Below are 16,578 nucleotides of genomic sequence, written 5' to 3'. Positions count from 1 at the left end.
AAGCCGCTCTGCTGCTCCCCACAAGCCCAGTCGAGTCGGCGGGGAGGTGGCGGGGGACACCGGGGTGCCCGTTGGCAGGCGTGGGCAGGCTGCTGGGCCGCGTGCGGCAGCGCTGCTGCGGGCAGCCCGCCACGCTGCGGGATGACGGGGCCAGCCCGGCGCTGACGTGTGCCGGGATGAGCCGATCGACGGATTACAAAGTTTGGAATCCCTCCGGCTGCAGCCCCGGCCGCAGCTCCCCGGCGGCTGCCGGGAGCGGGGTGGTCCCGGCGGGTCCCCTGGGTGCCGTGGGATTTGCCGACCCCCTCGGACACGCTGCTGGGACCGCCGGCAGGGCACGGCCACGCTCGGCATGGGGCTCCGGCTGCGCAGGAGCGCCAGCTTCACCCCCGACCACCCTGCCCTGCTGGAGGTGCCCGGCCCCGCCGCCCTGAAAGCAGAAGCGAATGTGCTCGTGATGGGAGCCGACAGCGTGGGGAAATCAGGTAGGAAACGACCGCGAGCGGAGAGCTGAAACTTGCCAGGCACGGAGAAGCCTTTCTACTGAAAAATAAAAAAAAAAAGACGGAGAGCTGCAGCAGAGTTTGGAGATTAAGCTGCGGAGAGCAACCCCGCTGTGCTCTGGGACAGAGGGGGGGATGGGGCTGTGCTTTTGGGTACCAGGGAGGGGAAGCTGAACACGACCTTGCAGGCAGCAGGGGAGGGATGGGGAAGGTGTTTTCCACTGAGCTGCAGTCTGCTGGTGTGCCGCTTTGTGCCGTGCCTCTCCGCTGTTTGCAGCCCCATGGCTGGAAGGGAGGGAATCCGAGATCGGTCCCTGTAGCGGGAGGTTACAGGGGGATCACTGCCTGAGTGTGATCAGGGGCTGCGCTGACCTTGGTCTGGGTTTAAGCATGAATCCGGGAGGTTTAGGATTATTTTATGACTCTTATTCTCCCCTCTGCAGCCCTGACTGTGCGTTTCCTCACCAGGCGCTTTATCGGGGAGTACGGAGACATGGGTGAGTGCTGGGCCAGGGCCGGTCCCACTAAACACCCACTGGGGACTGGAAGGTCAGAAAGTGAGCCTGATCCCCATCCTGCTGCAGGGTTCGGTTCCTTCCCATCCTCTCCTGTGCTTCCCTAGAGCCTCTGCCTGCTCCTGGGACACTTGAAGGTCGTGTCTGTTCAGTGAGCCCTTTTTTCACTTCAGAACCATTTCTTTGGGGTGCCAAAGGCTCAGGTGGCAAAAGTGTGTATGGGCTGAGTGTGGGGTACTCATGGCAGAGGCAAATCTGCCCCACAGCCCCCGCTGCTGCTGTACAGAGAGCCTGAGGGCTGTGCCTCGGGGCTTGCAGTCTCTCAGGGTGGACACTAAAGGCTTTTAGGGGAGAAGACCTGGTGCAAGGGAACTGTCTCTGGGGTCTGTGTGGGCAAGCGTCTTTGTTCCCTCTCTTTTTTTTTTGTCAGAATTCATCTACAGCCACACCCTGACCGTGGACGGTCGGGAGATTCTCTTCCACATCTGGGACGTCCCCACCTCCCAGGTGAGAGGGCTGCACTCCTCACTCATTTTCACCCCCAGGATGAAAACCCAGCCTTTGCTAAAAGCAGCACCCACGGGCTGGGAGCCCCAGCTACACAAAGCTCTCGCTTCAGGCTCGCTCAGCAGATGGTTTGTAGGATCTGAGTCCTTTTTGCCTGCTGAGTACAGGGCAGCTGTGCTGTTTGTGGTAATAGTCATCGCAGCACGCAGTTTTCTGACCGGGGAGGACAGTGAGGCACTGATATTGTGCCTCTGGACTGAGCACAAGGTATTAATGCAGTGGGAGTGCCCCACGGAGGACCCCACGCTGTTATTACCTGTGCCAATTCCCGTCTGTATGGGAAGGGGAGGGCTCTGACTCCAGTATCCCTGTCTGGTCACCTCTGTACTGCTCACTGCCATTCCTGTCCCGATGGGCTCGGGATCTCTGCACCCTGCACTAGCAGGCTGGCATGGAGAGAGTGAGCTGGGTAAAGAAACCTTCAGAAACCCTCCTTATCTCTTTCCCTAGGACCAGGCAGATGATGGCTCCTCGGAGGAGAAGCGAATCCAGTGGGCAGACAGCTTCGTCCTGGTCTACAGCATCTGTGACCGCGCCAGCTTTGACATCCTGCCCCCCAAAATCCAGTTCATCAAGGCGGCCAAGGAGGGGCAGAGCCAGGAGAAGGTGCCCATCGTCATCGTGGGCAACAAGCGGGACCTGCACCACCAACGGGAGGTGTCCAGCGAGGAGGGACGGCTCCTGGCCCTCTCCCTGGACTGTGGGTTCTACGAGGTCTCTGCGGCCGAGGCGTATCACGGGGCCCTCATGGTCTTCCACGGACTGGCCGAGCGCATCCCCGACACCAAACTGGCCCTGAAAAAGGGTACGGGCATCCGGGGCATCGTCAAGACCATGTCAGCGGTGTTTGCCCGCAAACGAACGGACTCCCTCTGAGCCGTGGCCTGGGTGTTGCTTCTCCCCGTGCTGCCCGACTGGATGGAGCCTCCTCGGGGTGCCTGTGGAGATGGGGCACATTTCCACCAGCACGGTGGTTTCCTGCAGGAACATACAGCTCCTTCTCTGGGAAGCTGCCCCTGTGAGCAGGGAGGACACGCCACCTCCGCCCCGTTCCGTGTCCCCAATCTGTCACCTTGGCATCCTGCTGCTGACCCCGCAGGATATCAGGCCGGGTCCTTGACCCTCCCGTCCCACCCTCCTTCTCTCCGTGACTCCAGGCGGAGCCGTGCTGGTGACCTGCTCCTCCCGCCCGCAGCCCTTTGGTGGCTGTGGCCATTTCCCTTGTGCGAGTGGCGCGCGGGCTGTGCATGGGAAAGTCAGGCGCCGGGCTCGTTCCCAGGATGTGGGACTGCACCGTGCGTCTCGTAAACCCAGACCTCTGTGAGCCGGCGGGTCCCCGGGGAGGAAGGGAGGTGGGGAGGAGGGCTTGGAGGCTTTTCCCCTTCCCTGGTGTGCCTGGGAAAGCAGCGTGTAGGAAGGGGGTGGTGTGCGCGGTACAGACAGTGAGTTCTCCGCTCTGTTCTCCTCTAAAACGGAATAAATCTTCTTTGGCAGGAAGCCCCTGGCTCCTCGTGGCTGTGAATTTGTACTCCAGGCATGGGAAGAGGCACGTATGGTGCTGGGCACTGCCCGAGCATGGTGAAAGGCAGGGGCCCTCCTTCCCGCGGTGTTCCCAGCCCTTTGTGGCTCACCACATAGACCCAGCTAGCGCAGCCTCTGCAGGCACGCTCGGGGTCCCCTTGTCCCTGCTTGGGTGCCCAGGGCCTGTTTCCCCTTCCTCAACCCATCCTGCTGCTGGGCTAGCTCTGGGAAAGCAAACTGTGCCGGGGGCAGGTAGAGAAGGTTTATTACTGCAGCAGATACAACCAAAAGTAGCGGGAAGTGGGGCAGAACTGCAGAAGGGGGTCCAGGCACTCCACCCACTGTCACCGGCCTCGTTTCCGACCCTCAACAAGGACCAGGGTGGCCCAGAGCTGGTCCCTTTCTTCTTCTTCTCTTCTCCAGTCCCCTCTGCTCTCTCCTCCACCTACTTCTCCCTCCAACAGCAGCACTTTTGGCTGCCTTTGCTCTCCCCCTCCTGGCCCCAGCGCACTCCCCAGGGAAGAGCCACCCCTGGGGCAGAGCGAGGACCCTCCTGTGTCTGCGGGGGGGGGGCGTGCGTGGCGGGGACAACCACAGGGCAAAGCACCCACGGGTTCCCTATGATCTGCTTGGGCTCCAGCTTGGGGATGGGGGCTGACACGCCATCAGGACACAACCATGGATGCAACTCATGAGCATGGAGACACCCCCTGGGTGGGAGGGACGTCCCTGCTCGTTGGCACACCGATGTCTGTGTCCGTGTGGGGACGCGGGTAGTGGCGGGGCGAAGCGTGCTGTGGGGTGCCGAGCCGTGTGCCCCCACCACCTCCTCAGTCCTTCTTGAAGGCCGGGCTGTAGAGGTTGGCGTAGTAGGCCCGGCTGTACATGGCCTCGGGCCCAAAGCGGTAGGAGCCCTCGCTCACACGCCGGTTGTAGGGGGCGAAGGCGGATTTCCGCGGCAGGGGGCACTCGGGCTCGAAGGCCGGGCTGCGGTAGAGGTTGTGGCGCATGAATAGGGGGTCCTCCAGGCCCAGGAAGGACAGCGGGTGGTGGCCGCGGTACAGCCGCCAGTCGCCCCTCAGCTGGGACTTCTCCTCGGCGGGGGCGGCGGCAGGCTTGCCGTCCTCCTCCTCCTTCTGCTCCGTCTCAGGGCTGGCCTTGCTGCCCCCAGCCGCCGCCTCGTCCTTCACCGACTGCCTGCGGAGCTGAGAGCCGGCGTGAGCGGCGGCCCCGAGGGAGACCTCGTGGGGCAGAGAGCTCAGGACAGGACATTTTATCCCCACGGGGGTCCCCAGAGGAGGAGGGAGTGGGCAGCCGCAGGACATGAGGTCCCTGGGGAGGGAAGGGAGGCGGAGGAGCAGGAGGGGGGGACGTGGGCTCGGACTGAACTTTGGCATCCCTGGGAATTTGCGGTCCCGTCCTGGAGCACACGCAGGGTGAACGGTGTCCTGACAGGGACAGGAGGGCACGTGTGGCATGGTGGCTTCAGGGCTTGGTGTCACTGGGGTGTGCTCTGCCTGGGGGGTGTCATGGGGACTCCCCATCACAGGTTTTGGTGACTCTCTGGCCCTACGTGGTGCCGTGGGGGGGGCTCATGGGGAGAGCTTGGACCTAAAAGGCTTTGCAGGAGGTGGACGGGACCTGATCCGTGATAAACTCACCGGCACGTAGCTGTACAGGGTGCCCAGCAGATGCTTGGGGGCGCTGACGAGGGTCCCCCCCAGCGCATCCACCGTCTCCATGGCCCTGGACAGCCTGCGGGGGGTGAACAGGATCAAGCCCTCGGCCGCGTCCCAGGCCACGGCGGGGACCTTCTTCACGCTGGAGATGCCGGAGGCGCAGGCGCTCTGCAGGTTGTGGGCCACGCTGCCCACCAGCCCGGGACCATCCCCTGCCTGGAGAGAGAAGACACCACAGCCACTCGTGCTGGCCACCACCACCTCCCTCCTTCCAGACCCTCGCAGCCCCCTGGGATCCCACATTTCCGCTGCAGGCAGAGGCAAAGGGCACCGACCCCGACCTGCAGCTTCCTGTCCGCGTGTCCCAGCAGAGCTGCTGCCAGCGGGGAAAGTTCCCAGCCCCCGCTCTCTGTGCTGGCAGCAGGGCCCCCCCAAACCTCAATACCCCCCATCCAGGGTCCTTCTGCCCTTTTTTCACTGCTGGGACCGTGCAGTGGGGGGACACTCGGTGCCGAGACCCCAAAGCAACAACTGGGAGCTTGGTGCCGGGTTGGGGAATTGGGGCACCTGCATCGTGCCTGGCACATAGCTGTCGGATTTGGGGGGTTCAGGATTTCTTTCCCCAAGGAATAAGCCAGGGAAAGTCAATCCTCTGGCTCGTACCCAGCCCCTGGGAAGGTGTCAGAAAAGGAGTGCATTTATTTATCTTTTTGGAGAGGAGAGGGAGGATGTGTTGGGGCCAGGAGGATGCTTTGGGATGACCCCGTCTCACCGCCCTCCTGTTTCTCCGTACCTCACTGGCGTGGCTGTCCTCCTTCTTCCCCGCTTTCTCCTGCTTCTGCTCCGGCACCTTGCTCTGCCGCCGGCTCAGCCAGCCGCCCGCAGTGCCCTGCCCCTCACCGTGGCTTTGTGGTGCCTGGGGTGCGCTCGGCTTGGCCAGGCTGCCCTGCGGGGGCAAAAAACAGAGCTCGGGGCAGCCCTGGGGCTTTGGGACCGGCTGGGAAGGGGCTCTCACCGCAGCATGGGGTGGGAGAGGCGAGGCACCCCCTGTCCTGATGGTATCTGGTCCTCCCACGGGGCGTTTGGTGCGGGGAGGATGTTATGGCAAGGCCATAAATCAGCCATCTAGATTGGGAGGCAGCTGGAAATAACTCGTCCTGCTAACGTGCTGCAGGCTGTGTGAATGTGCTGATGGCACGGAGACCGCTGGCCCCGGCTCCCACTGCTGAGCAGGGGAAAGCTGGCAGCGACTGCCCCCACTGCCTATTGTGCTCTCTGGGAACATGGGAAAAGGGCTCTCGGGTTTTACCACGGGAAAAGGCGACGGAAATCCCAGCCCAGCCTTCGGTAGGAATCCCAACATTTCAGGTCCGGCCTCATTCCCGTAGCCCCCGTTTTGCTGGGGGTCTCTGGGGGGGACTTGAGGCACTCACCACAATGGGGATCCAGGTGACCAGCTCCTGCCCCTTGGTTTTGGCGCGCTGGAGGCTCTGGGTGGTTTGCTGGTAAGCGCGGTGGGAGACGGTGCTGACCAGGGCTCCGATCCGGCCCAGGGTGCTGGGGGCACTGGGAGTGCTGGGAGCACTGGGAGCACTGGGAGCGCTGGGAGCTCTGGGAGCACTGGGCTTCCTCTGGGAGATCTTTGCTGCTGGCCCACGAGTCTCTTTGGGCTTCTTATCTAAAAGCAGAGCAGCCCAGGGCTGGGTGGGGGACCTGCACCAGAAGCCTCTGGTGGCCAAGGGCCAAGCGTCCTCCCTCCACCTGCACCCCATAAACGAGCTGCCACCTCTTATAGGGCCAGGATCAGGGGGTCTCCTCCATCCCAGCCCCCCCCTGCCCTGCAGGGACGCCCCTCTGCACACCCCTTGGTGATGATTTGGGCATCGGGACTACCTGCTTCCTCGTCCTCTTCTGGCAGCAGGTACTCCATCAGCTTCTCCAGCCCGCCCAGCGCCGTGTCGACACCGGCAGCCGCCATCTGGCTCACCGAGTTGCTCCTCGTGTACCTGGCTGTGGTCTCCACGGTGCTCTTGGTCGCCTCATAGCCCTCCGCCGCCAGCTCCAGGATCTTGTCCACGGAGTTGCCGATGGTGCTTTTGGCGCTTTGGAGCGGGGTGGAGATGGTGTCCTTCAGTTCAGAGGCAAGCTGCGGGTGGAGAGATGCAGAAGAGCCCCGCTGGCCTGCTCCAGGTGGCAGGGGACAGACAGAGGGACAACGGAGACCCCACCCGTGGCCGCACCCAGGAGGGGCATGACAATTTCCTACGGCCTGGGCTGGAGGCAGCTGGTGGGGATGGCACACGGGACACTACTGACATATATCTGGGAGCTATCCAAACCTCGTGGCCAACTCCCTGCTTTGGGGTGCCCCGGAGCAGCCCCTCACCTCCAGCAATGAGCAGAGGCAGCGTGCCCCATAGGAGAAGCCCTGTGTGCTCCACAGAGGGGCTGTAGGGTCCCAGAGGCTGCTGTCCCACCCGTGACCTACCTTCTCGACGGGGTACTGCAGGGCAGGGATCTTCTCCTCCAGGTGGTCCAAGCCCCGGCAGGCCAAGTTGTTGGCTACAGTGACTGCCTCGGGCAAAAACACGAGAGCGGGCTGGTGAGAAAGGCTGGGGGCTGCGCTGGGGGTGCTGTGTGCCTGTGCCAGCACCACGGGAGGCTTCCCCTGCCATGTCCCCCCCCGTCCCCTCCCCACGGGCAGCGTTGGAGGACTCAGGACTCACACTGGGGCTCCAGCCTGCGCACCACAGGCTCCACGCTCCACAAGGCCAAGGCGCCGGCGCCCTGCACGCCCCGCTCGTAGACCTCACACACGGAGGCCATGAGCGGGTGGGCCTCCTTGGTGCTGGTGTAGGTCCGCTGCAGGCTTTCGCAGGTCGAGCTGACCACCGGCAGGTGCAGGACCCGCTGCAGCACATTCTCCTGAGCATCACAGAGGGATGGTTAGGGGCCAGCCAGCTCCCCAAAAACATCCCGTCACCTACGGGCATCGGGCACATCGCTGTGCCCACCCGGGAGCTCAGCTCCCACTGGAGGAGGAGATGTCCCCAAGCCCTATTTTGCTGCTTTCCAGTGGCAGCTCAGCAAGCAGCTGCTCAGGAAGCTGAGGGCCAGGAGGTGGCACAAGTGAGAGTCTCCCAGCCTCCTTTCCTGTGGCTCAGCTGTGCAAAACCAGCCTGGCTGCTGCTGCCGGAGGAACAGCGACCCTACAAATGACCCCACAAACACCCTTGGAGCGCTGATGGTCCCCACCTGCCCCATCTCCCAAGCATGACTGTTCTCCTTCCAGCTCGGGGTTAACTCCTGATTCCCAACTTGATAACTTCAAGCACGCCAAACGTTATCCTTTGCTCTGTTTTATTGCAGGTAAGGATAACCCACGGGGCAGCACAAGGTGCAACTAGCATCCACCTAGCACAGCCTGTATGAGCTGCCTGGCACTATCCACGCTCTGCCCTTTCCTCTCCCTCTTCCCACGCTCACCTTGGCACTTCCATCCTGCAGGGTCTGATTCTTCTTGGCCGTCATCGCGACACGTCTGCGGGCAAAGCGAAGTTCAGAGCTGCAGACAGTACTGTGCTGCCTGTGGGCTCCCTGCTCACCCCACAGCTCGGAGTGGGATGGGCTGGAGCTGGGCTGGGACACGCACCTCCCCTGGGTGCCACGGGACGTGCCATTGCCTAAGGCTTGACTTTTTACCACTTAAACCCTACAGCCAAGGGCTCCACGAGCTCCTCCCCTGCTAGCGGGCCTCGGCACCCAAGGGTATGAAGAATGGGCTGAGAGGCTGAGAGGTTGGGAGGAGTGGGGTCCAAGCAGGATGAAATGGGTTAGGGCTGGAAAGCAAGCTGAGGGTAGGCAGGCTGGGGGTAGGTGCAGAGAGGAGTGGAGAGAGGAGCTGCTGGCAGGATGAGGGAGGCTGAGCGGTGATGCTCGGGATGTGGGGCTGTGATGGGGACCGTGCGATCCCCCTGTGCACCACCCCATGGCTCAGCACCATCGTCCCTGTCCCCATGCACCCGGCTGGGCTGCAAAGCACCGCAAAACCCCCGCCTGCGCTGCTCCTGGCTTGGTGACACCCCCAAGCACAGCTCCACTCCCTTTTCCCAGCAGCAAGCTGAATGCAGGAGATTGAAGGAAGGCAGGCAATCCCTGCCCTCACCCCGACTAGTCCTGCTGAAGCTGTCCCCCCTTTGGGGACCGGGGACTCACCCAGGGTCTGCCTGTGCAGAGCAGGAGCCGGTGGCAGCGCCGTCCCTGCGTGCGGGGCCTGTGCCGGGGTGCGCGGTGCCCTGGGCACTACCACCCCCAGGCCCCACCTCCCAGCTGGGTTCAGAGCCACGGGTTGCTGTGGAAACTGGGCAAACAACACCCCGAGGACACCCAAATTTGGGACAGAAGGCTGCAAAAACGGCCCCGCTCACAGCAGGGCAGGCTGCCTGAGGTCAGTCAAACCTTGCAAGGCCAAAATCCCCATCTCCCTGGGCCCCAGATGCAGTGCTAAGCCACACTCATGACAAATGCCTGTTCCCTTATTTCCAGGGGGAGCTCTCTCTGTTACAGCATGTGCCTGCCACCTCTTTTCCTTGCTCTGGGCACCTCGGAGCAGTTTGTGCTCCAGCTGGCACGGCACGTGCTGCAGACCCCTACATGTCCTAACCCCTCAGTGGTGCTGGACTCTTCTGACCCTCAGGATCTCTCCTGGGCTGGCGGGGCCAAGACAGGGTGCAGTCCCACGAACGTGGCCTCCAAGCAGTGCAGCAGCTCGGCCTCTGTCCCTCAACCCCCGTGCAGGACACGGAGGTGTGCACCCAAGCCTGCGTGGCTCTGGGCTCCTGGAAGCTCTGCTCAGTCCTCCTTTCCTTCCAGAGAGCCTGGATTTGCTCCCAGCCCTGCAAAACTCACAGACCTGCCTTGCCTGCTGGGCTCACCCCCCAAACAGAGGCACACCAGTGCCCTGGAACAGGCACACCAGTGTCCTGGACGGGCTCCAGCGCAGCAGCGGGGTGAGTCACTGCTCTCCAGACAGCGGGACAAAGGGCAGCAGCCTGCTCACAAGTTTGCTCTCTTGGCACCGAGGCTTCTCCCAGCTCTGCTGGCCGGGCAGGGGCAGTGCCAGCCTTCTCCCTGCCTTGGCGTGAGCTGGGATCAACAGACAGCGCAGCCTTTGCCCTGCTGTGGCCTTTCCCCTTCCCCTCGCTGCGGGGCAGAGGCTGTGCCAGCCCCATGACAAACAATTTCTGCAGGCAGCATTTAGAGCCAGATCAGCCGGGTGCAGGGCAGCAGAGGTTTACACCCTTGTCTCTGCAGTCTCCTCCATTCCCATTAATATACCGTGGTTGGGGGTCAGCTAGAGCCCTAAAGACATGAGGCATCTTTAAGCTTAGGTCTGCAGGGGGCTGGAGTAGTTAATTTATTTCCATGCCCAACGGCAGGATCACCATCCCCAAATCACTGCTGGCAAGTGTCTGCCCAGTTTCTTTTTAAATAATGTCTTCCCTGCCAATCTATTTAGTGTTTTGTTTTACTTCAGTTCAAAATAAAATCACCTGTGTGATTTAATTCTCCTTTGTGGCAATATAAACGTACCTCTTGGATGGAGTTAGAGACCAATTTACTGCCTTCCTCTTGGCAGAAAGCCTTTTAGACACATGAATGCCCTTCACACCCTCTCTCAGTCACCTTTCCTCTACAAAACCAGTTCACCTGATCCCTCCCCAGAGCTGTTGGGTTTTAGACCTTTGATCATTCTTGCTGCTCACTTGGGACTCTCCAATGGCTCACACATTTCTTGAAATACTGTGCCAAGCAGGGTATAAACGCTAGGAAAGCCTTGTCTGTGAGCAGATCCCTTATCTCACGTACCATTCTCCTGTTAATTGCTACCATTATGAAATATATATGAGACCAGTAATTCAGAGGGAAATTCGTACTAAATTGTTGCCGAACGCAACGCTTTGTGCATTACTCAGGAAGTGACATTTTGGAGCTTTTAAATTTGCAAAGCTCTTACTGCAGGGGACAGGAGTAAACAGCGAGCTACCAGCAGGAGCTCAGTTTTAATGGCTATCCCTTCCCCATCCCTCCCCATCTCAACCAGAGATGTTATCCTTCACTCTCTGCCCTGAACAGGTGTTCATTATTAAACAACCACAGCAATTTGCAGTGCAGGTGTAGCCATTCATTTCACCTAGCTGTGCCTGTGCTGGGTTGAGGGCTCCAGCACCAACTGCTTGTACTCAAGGGCAGCCGGTGGCAATTCCCCAAGTGTCATTTTTCGGGTGATTTCATGTGCACTTTTACCAGGTGCTCAGATGTTTACTTCTTATTGTTTTCACATCTGAAATTGGGGTTGTAAATGAGCCTGTCAAATCTGGCTGTTGCCCTGCTCCTGTGAAAGGAAAGCCCTATAAAACAAGAGCAAACACAGGCAGTGTCTCTTCAGCAGTTTTGCCCAATTTGGAGATAGGAGAGAGGATTCCTTCTCCAGCATCTCCTCTCCACCCTCTAAATCACACACAGACACGGTGTCATTCTTAGATAAGTTTATTGCTTGTGTTCAAACAGCTGTCCTTATTCCAACTGCTGTATTAGAAACATACAAAGAAAAGGCACTAAAAGGATCTTCTCCACTTGATCATGATTCTATGGCTTCAGTCACATCACATTAAAATACATTAAATTACTAGCCTCCAGCTGGGGAGCAGAAAGGCAAGTGTTAGTGCTTAACATCCAGTGAAGTTACTCCTGTATGCTCCGTCCTGTTCTATACAGAATGGGGCGGGTAAGGCTGAGAAAGGCTGAAAATTCATTGCCCTGTCTCCCAGGTTAAGTCTGTACTTGTTAATCCACCCCAGTCCCTCCAGGAGAAACATCAAGAACTGGCTTGTGGCTTTGCATAGTGTTTGCTTGGCACAAGGGCAAAAATCCCACACTCCTCCCTCTGCAGAGGGCAGAGCGAGGTATATCTGGCCAGGGGCCACATCAGCAAGTTAATCTATTTCCCTTTACCTATGAACTACAAGGGAAAAAGAGGAATAGGCTTGCAAAACAGTGGAAGATCTATTTCGTATCCAAGAGGTCCCCTGAGAGGAATTTGTAATGCAGTTTCTTGCAAGAAGACAAAATTCTGTAGGCAAAGGGTAGCCAGACCTCCACTGCCAGGTCGTGGAGATTCTTCTCCTTTCCTTAGGAGAGGAGTTAGGAGGGCGTTGGGGTTGCTGCATGTTGGGATAATGATCAATCTGACCAAGGGAGGGATGGGTCAGACATTGCCAGCATCTCAAAGGCAAAAGGAGTAAAGGAACAAAACAACCCCATTGTTAAAAAGGGTATCAGGAGGAAGCCCTGGAAGGCAACATATCCATTATGGTCTGAACTGCCAGTACGCTCTGCTTTTAATGGTGTTCATTTCCATATTAAAAAGAAGAGCTGCTGCAGGCCATGTTTGGTCTTCAGACACACTTAATTATCCTGCTCAGCAACCTCTTTTTTCAAACCTTTCATTGGCAGCCTAAGACTTCAGATTCAAAGTGGAAGTGATTCCAGGCGTGACCACAACGACTTAGGGTAAACTGGGGCCCTGCATTATCATGTCTACTCAATTCCACAGCCCTCTCCTTTTAATAAAGGATACCAGCGTCTTTTAATTCCTGTTTACAGACAGTATCAGAAGTAATAAGAGAGTACCTTGGTCCTGGTTAGAGTAATCTCTGTTCACATCTCCTGACAGATGAAACAAGGAGTCCTTGCATCTAAAAGCAACAGAACACGCAGGCCGAGCTCTGATGAAGAAGAGCGATAATTTTGTCTCCTATAAATATGATGTGCAAATTTTTCTCAGACAGCGTACTCTGCAAAGTCAGGAGCAACAAAGACTGCATGTCATGTAACTGTGAGGCAGCTGGACACAGCGTTTCTCCTTTAACCTAGATCAGTGCCAGGCAGTCATTCCCAGCTAGGTAACTGAAGAGCAATTACGCTGTCACAGGGCAAATACAAGGCACTTTCAAATGGTAGAACCAGCGAGGGAATGCAAAAGAAATCTTATGGTTGTGATGGGAGGATAATGAGGATCAAGAAGGAAAATGTGAAACGTGAATGCCCAAATCCAGGTAATAAGCTTCTCTTCTCAAGGAGATTCTGATACAATCAAGTCCAACTCCATTCCCTTCCCTCCAGGAGCTTACGCAACTGGAAACACTCCCTTGCAGTTTGACTCAACAAGCTCCAAGACAGCCTTCTCTCCTTAAATACAGGTTCCAAAGCTCCTTATTACACTGGATGTTTTCAAGTAAAATTAAAACAGAAGAACAAGCTGCTTATCACACTGTGATTAATGTAAAATCGTTGAATTTAGACTCACAGGGGGTTGGGAGTTAAGGTGCATGTGTAATGGGAAATGTAGTGCTCAGGAGAGGTTCCAGATTCACAGCTTTGGAAAGTCAGTTCCCTACAAATCACAGCATTATCGGCAATGAGACCAGCTTTTCCCAGGCACTGTTCTTCACCAAAATCCTCAGCTGGAGAAGTCAGAGTAAGTGGCCAGCAGTCCTTGGCTCACATTAACAAAGGAGAAGAAGAAGGTGCTGATGCCCTGGGACAAAGTTGGCACTCACCAGACCATAGGTCTAGCGTCAACAGTGCGGAGATCACTGGCAGGTCAGGAAACACCACTCCTGTTATCATCAAACCACTGCCCACAGACGTCAGGATGCAGCAATCCAGTCCCATCACAACACTCAGGCTTTACTTCAGGCCATTTAAGCAGAGCTCCTAACTTGACTGAACACGCAGTAGAAAATTTGACTGCAGGAACCTTTGATTGGTGAATTCTAGCTTTCCAGTGTAAACACGATTAATTATGAGTCCTATTACCTATTGCAGTAGTCAAGGCAGCTATTTCGTAACCCCGTATTAAAATATAAAATCAGTATTTCCTTATCTGGCAGCCACGTTCCAAGTCCTGTTTCTGTTTGTGCAATATTATTCTGTCTTTCCCATTTTCACTCCATTGGGCACCAAACTCATCTGCAAAGAGAGAGGGAAGGAGCAAGGGTGGAGTTCATTTATTCAGAGGACAAAACTCATCTTGAGGTTACTGTGAGATATCTTCTTTTGTAAAGTGCCATAGGGAGAATCAAAACCTGTCAGAGGTTCAAAGCCGTCGGCTCACCACATGCCGTGCAGTTTCTCTCTGTCACTGTTTCAGCTTCAGATGAGGGCTTGCTAATGTGAGGATCCCCACCAGAGAGGAGAGGAGGCCACAGAAACCAATCACTCCTGGATTGGTCTTGTAGATCCCCAGTGTATCCAAAGGACCCGTGAGATCGCAGAGATTCTTCACCATGTCGAGCACCAGAGGAGGATGATTTTTAAGTATCTGAAACAGTAGGAGGAAAAAACCATGCACACCATCACATTTCAAACCGTTTAGTTCCTGATTTCGTTTGTCCCAGGAAGAATTCTCCTTCATCTTTCCTTCCTGTACAGCTTGCTCCAGCCTCCACGAGACCTCATACCAATCCCTGGCCAGGTTCATCAGCAGCGAAAAGTAGTAGCACTTGGTGGCCCAGTTCCGCCACTTCGGCACGTCGATGTCAGGCTGGAGTCCAACGCTCTTCAACCACAGGACTGTGTCGCAGACGAAGTACAGGGCACGGGTCAGGTTGGAAGCCGTAAGGCAGACGCGAGGAACCACGTCTGGCAGCTGCGTAGTTCTCCTGGCTGCTACCAAGGCGTGCACCGTGTTGCCCAGTCTGAACACTGCAAGAGACACCACGAAGGTTAGTGTGGCTGCTGCAGAGACACAGCTCTAGGCACGGCAACTTGGCACGTCACTGCCCACAATTCATAAACTTAACAGGCTTTGGGCATTTGTATGCTTAAACATCTTCTCCACTCTTAAGGGAATTGTGAGTTTGCAGTGTGAGAGGCTAGTATTAGGGAAGGAAGGGGCGTAAATCCCTCCGTGTTACTGTCCTAAACACAATTTTGTCAGTAGCCAGGAATCACCAGCCTTTCCTGCTGCTCCATTTTCAGTGCTTGGGTGTGCTCTGGACCCATAGCACTCTGAACAGAGCAGTGACACAAACGGAGCCTCCAGTGTCAGTGGTACTCTGCTGTGAATTTCATTTAACACTAGTCAGGAGGTGATGTTACTGCATAAACCTCATTGCCACCACGAGCTGCACCTTCCCTAAGCTTCTGCAGAAGCTGGGGGTTTACATGCTGAGCATGCTGACACCCAAGTCCCTCCTCAGCCATGAATTTGTCAGAGGTGCATATCACTCCCTGCAAACAGGAGCAGTATATTCCACTTCCAGCTATAACACATAGCAAACCCTATTTCATGCCCTGCACAGTTTAGGTTTCACCTCATGAATGTTAATACAATACCATACAAAATACTTTTAATAACCTGCTGCACTGTAACAGTGACAGATGTTGGCTGTACCCATGTTTAGTGGAGCTGCAAGCACCCTGAATTTCGGCCTGAAGCCTACCAGAGGTTTGTTTAGCACAGACAAGAGAATTATGGCTATGCTGATAAACCAGCTGGCCTCTCTCCTGGAAATTACCATACTCCAGAGCTAATTGGCATAATAAAACAAATCTATGGTAACACATTAAATCAGCGTCCTTGCCACACATATTGAAACTGCTCCAGAATTGAGTAATTGATAAGTAGGTGTAAGATCAAGCCGAAAGCACACAGGACAACCACAGCAACAAATGGCACAACCCCAACAGATGCAGGGGTGACACGGCACGAGGTGATGCATACAGTCAGAACACGAGAAAAGTAGGGAAGGGGAAAAAAATTAGTAGAGCGTAAGTGCTAAAGAAAAGTTGTGTGAAGTAAAATGTAAGAAGCCACATTGAAGGATGGTTCTTCAGAGGTGCTTTGCAGGGGATGGGGATCTTTAGTATTAAACCACCTTGCTGGGAGGACTGACAGGAGTGCAGTGAGGCAGCGGTGTGCCAAAACTCCTCGTTCTGTCCCAAAACAGGGCTGACAACTTCAACTCCTGCCTGTTAACTCACTGCTCCAGCTCTCCCTGCAGCAACTCATGGGAGAGGAGGCTGGAGGAGCGACAAATGCCACTGTAGCCGTGCAGATCCTGCCAAGCCAAGGCAGGGTAAGGATGCTGACGGCTCCGTGAGTCCACCAGAAGGGTTTTGTGTCCCCAGGAGGAGCTCGCCCCGGGGACCCCGGCACTTACTCTTCCGTCCCGAGCTCATGCTGGCTTCCAGCTGCTTCAGCTTCAGCACCAGCTCCTCCTTCTCGGCCTGTCGCTCCAGCACATAGCTCAGCAGCATGCACGTGTACTGCGTGGCTCTGCAACGGCAAAACACGACAGAGAGACGGGCTGAGAGCACGGCGGGCACCCGGGGCGAGCGGCACACGGGCCGAGCACTCACCGTAGGAGCCGCTCGCGGCCCTGGCTGCGCTCGGTGAAGTCCACGAAGCGCTGCATGGCGCCGGGGCAGCCCCGCCGGCACCGGCACCCGAACGGCGGCCGCCCCGCTCCGCCCCGCTCCGCCCCGCTCCGCCGCCGGAACCCCCCCGCTCCGGGCTCTGCTTCCCCGGCCGGGCCGCGTCGCTGCCGGCCCGTTGCCATGGCGACCGGCAACAGCGGGGCAGGTGCGGGCCGGTGTCACCGCGAAAAGCTTCCCCCCCCCCTCCTCCCAGGTTGTTTTTTTTTTTTCTTTTAATGCTTTTTCATAAATCTTATCCACCTCACTCCTAAACTTTTACTTTATTTATTTATTTTTTTTAATGTAAAA

The 16,578-nt window shown here is 57.0% G+C and overlaps 3 protein-coding genes across 4 annotated transcripts; 1 reads left to right on the top strand and 2 right to left on the bottom strand.

Moving 5' to 3' along the window:
* The first annotated feature begins 231 nt into the window (after positions 1–231).
* Positions 232–3,050, top strand: LOC309882420 (ras-related and estrogen-regulated growth inhibitor-like protein). Of its 2 annotated transcripts, XM_082769506.1 has the most exons (4): positions 232–485; positions 947–1,000; positions 1,449–1,525; positions 2,036–3,050. In XM_082769506.1, the coding sequence occupies exons 1-4, from the start codon at positions 353–355 to the stop codon at positions 2,459–2,461; spliced, it is 690 nt and encodes a 229-aa protein (XP_082625632.1). In that variant the 5' UTR covers positions 232–352; the 3' UTR covers positions 2,462–3,050. The 2 variants fall into 2 exon arrangements, with proteins under 2 accessions (XP_082625632.1, XP_082625633.1); XM_082769507.1 differs by lacking the exon at positions 947–1,000.
* A 309-nt stretch (positions 3,051–3,359) lies between these two features.
* On the bottom strand, positions 3,360–9,089 carry PLIN1 (perilipin 1). The gene is made up of 9 exons (XM_082768756.1): positions 9,001–9,089; positions 8,272–8,326; positions 7,512–7,710; positions 7,274–7,356; positions 6,679–6,931; positions 6,219–6,463; positions 5,579–5,731; positions 4,768–5,001; positions 3,360–4,311 (listed from the first exon to the last, which is right to left on the bottom strand). The coding sequence occupies exons 2-9, from the start codon at positions 8,314–8,316 to the stop codon at positions 3,937–3,939; spliced, it is 1,587 nt and encodes a 528-aa protein (XP_082624882.1). The 5' UTR covers positions 8,317–8,326; positions 9,001–9,089; the 3' UTR covers positions 3,360–3,936.
* Positions 9,090–11,329: 2,240 nt separating this feature from the next.
* PEX11A (peroxisomal biogenesis factor 11 alpha) lies at positions 11,330–16,318 on the bottom strand. The gene is made up of 3 exons (XM_082769002.1): positions 16,213–16,318; positions 16,014–16,129; positions 11,330–14,553 (listed from the first exon to the last, which is right to left on the bottom strand). Exons 1-3 carry the CDS (start codon positions 16,266–16,268, stop codon positions 13,988–13,990), a joined length of 738 nt encoding a protein of 245 aa, XP_082625128.1. The 5' UTR covers positions 16,269–16,318; the 3' UTR covers positions 11,330–13,987.
* Positions 16,319–16,578: the final 260 nt, after the last annotated feature.

The sequence above is a fragment of the Aythya marila genome, assembly GCF_965140915.1.
Source record: "Aythya marila genome assembly, chromosome: 11".
Taxonomy (NCBI): Eukaryota; Metazoa; Chordata; class Aves; order Anseriformes; family Anatidae; genus Aythya; species Aythya marila.
The sequence above is the reverse complement of the archived record's forward strand: the minus strand, read 5'-3'. Positions and strand labels throughout refer to the sequence as shown.

Coding starts and splice junctions, on each gene's coding strand:
- PEX11A (XM_082769002.1), bottom strand. CDS start 16,268: ATGCAGCGCTTCGTGGACTTCACCGAGCGCAGCCAGGGCCGCGAGCGG. Junction 16,130..16,212: donor GGCCGCGAGCGGCTCCTACG/GTGAGTGCTCGG, acceptor TTGCCGTTGCAG/AGCCACGCAGTACACGTGCA. Junction 14,554..16,013: donor CATGAGCTCGGGACGGAAGA/GTAAGTGCCGGG, acceptor TGTCTCTTGCAG/TGTTCAGACTGGGCAACACG.
- LOC309882420 (XM_082769506.1), top strand. CDS start 353: ATGGGGCTCCGGCTGCGCAGGAGCGCCAGCTTCACCCCCGACCACCCT. Junction 1,001..1,448: donor CGGGGAGTACGGAGACATGG/GTGAGTGCTGGG, acceptor TTTTTTTGTCAG/AATTCATCTACAGCCACACC. Junction 1,526..2,035: donor GGGACGTCCCCACCTCCCAG/GTGAGAGGGCTG, acceptor CTCTTTCCCTAG/GACCAGGCAGATGATGGCTC.
- PLIN1 (XM_082768756.1), bottom strand. CDS start 8,316: ATGACGGCCAAGAAGAATCAGACCCTGCAGGATGGAAGTGCCAAG. Junction 6,464..6,678: donor AGAAGAGGACGAGGAAGCAG/GTAGTCCCGATG, acceptor CTCTGCTTTTAG/ATAAGAAGCCCAAAGAGACT. Junction 5,732..6,218: donor TCACCTGGATCCCCATTGTG/GTGAGTGCCTCA, acceptor TTGCCCCCGCAG/GGCAGCCTGGCCAAGCCGAG.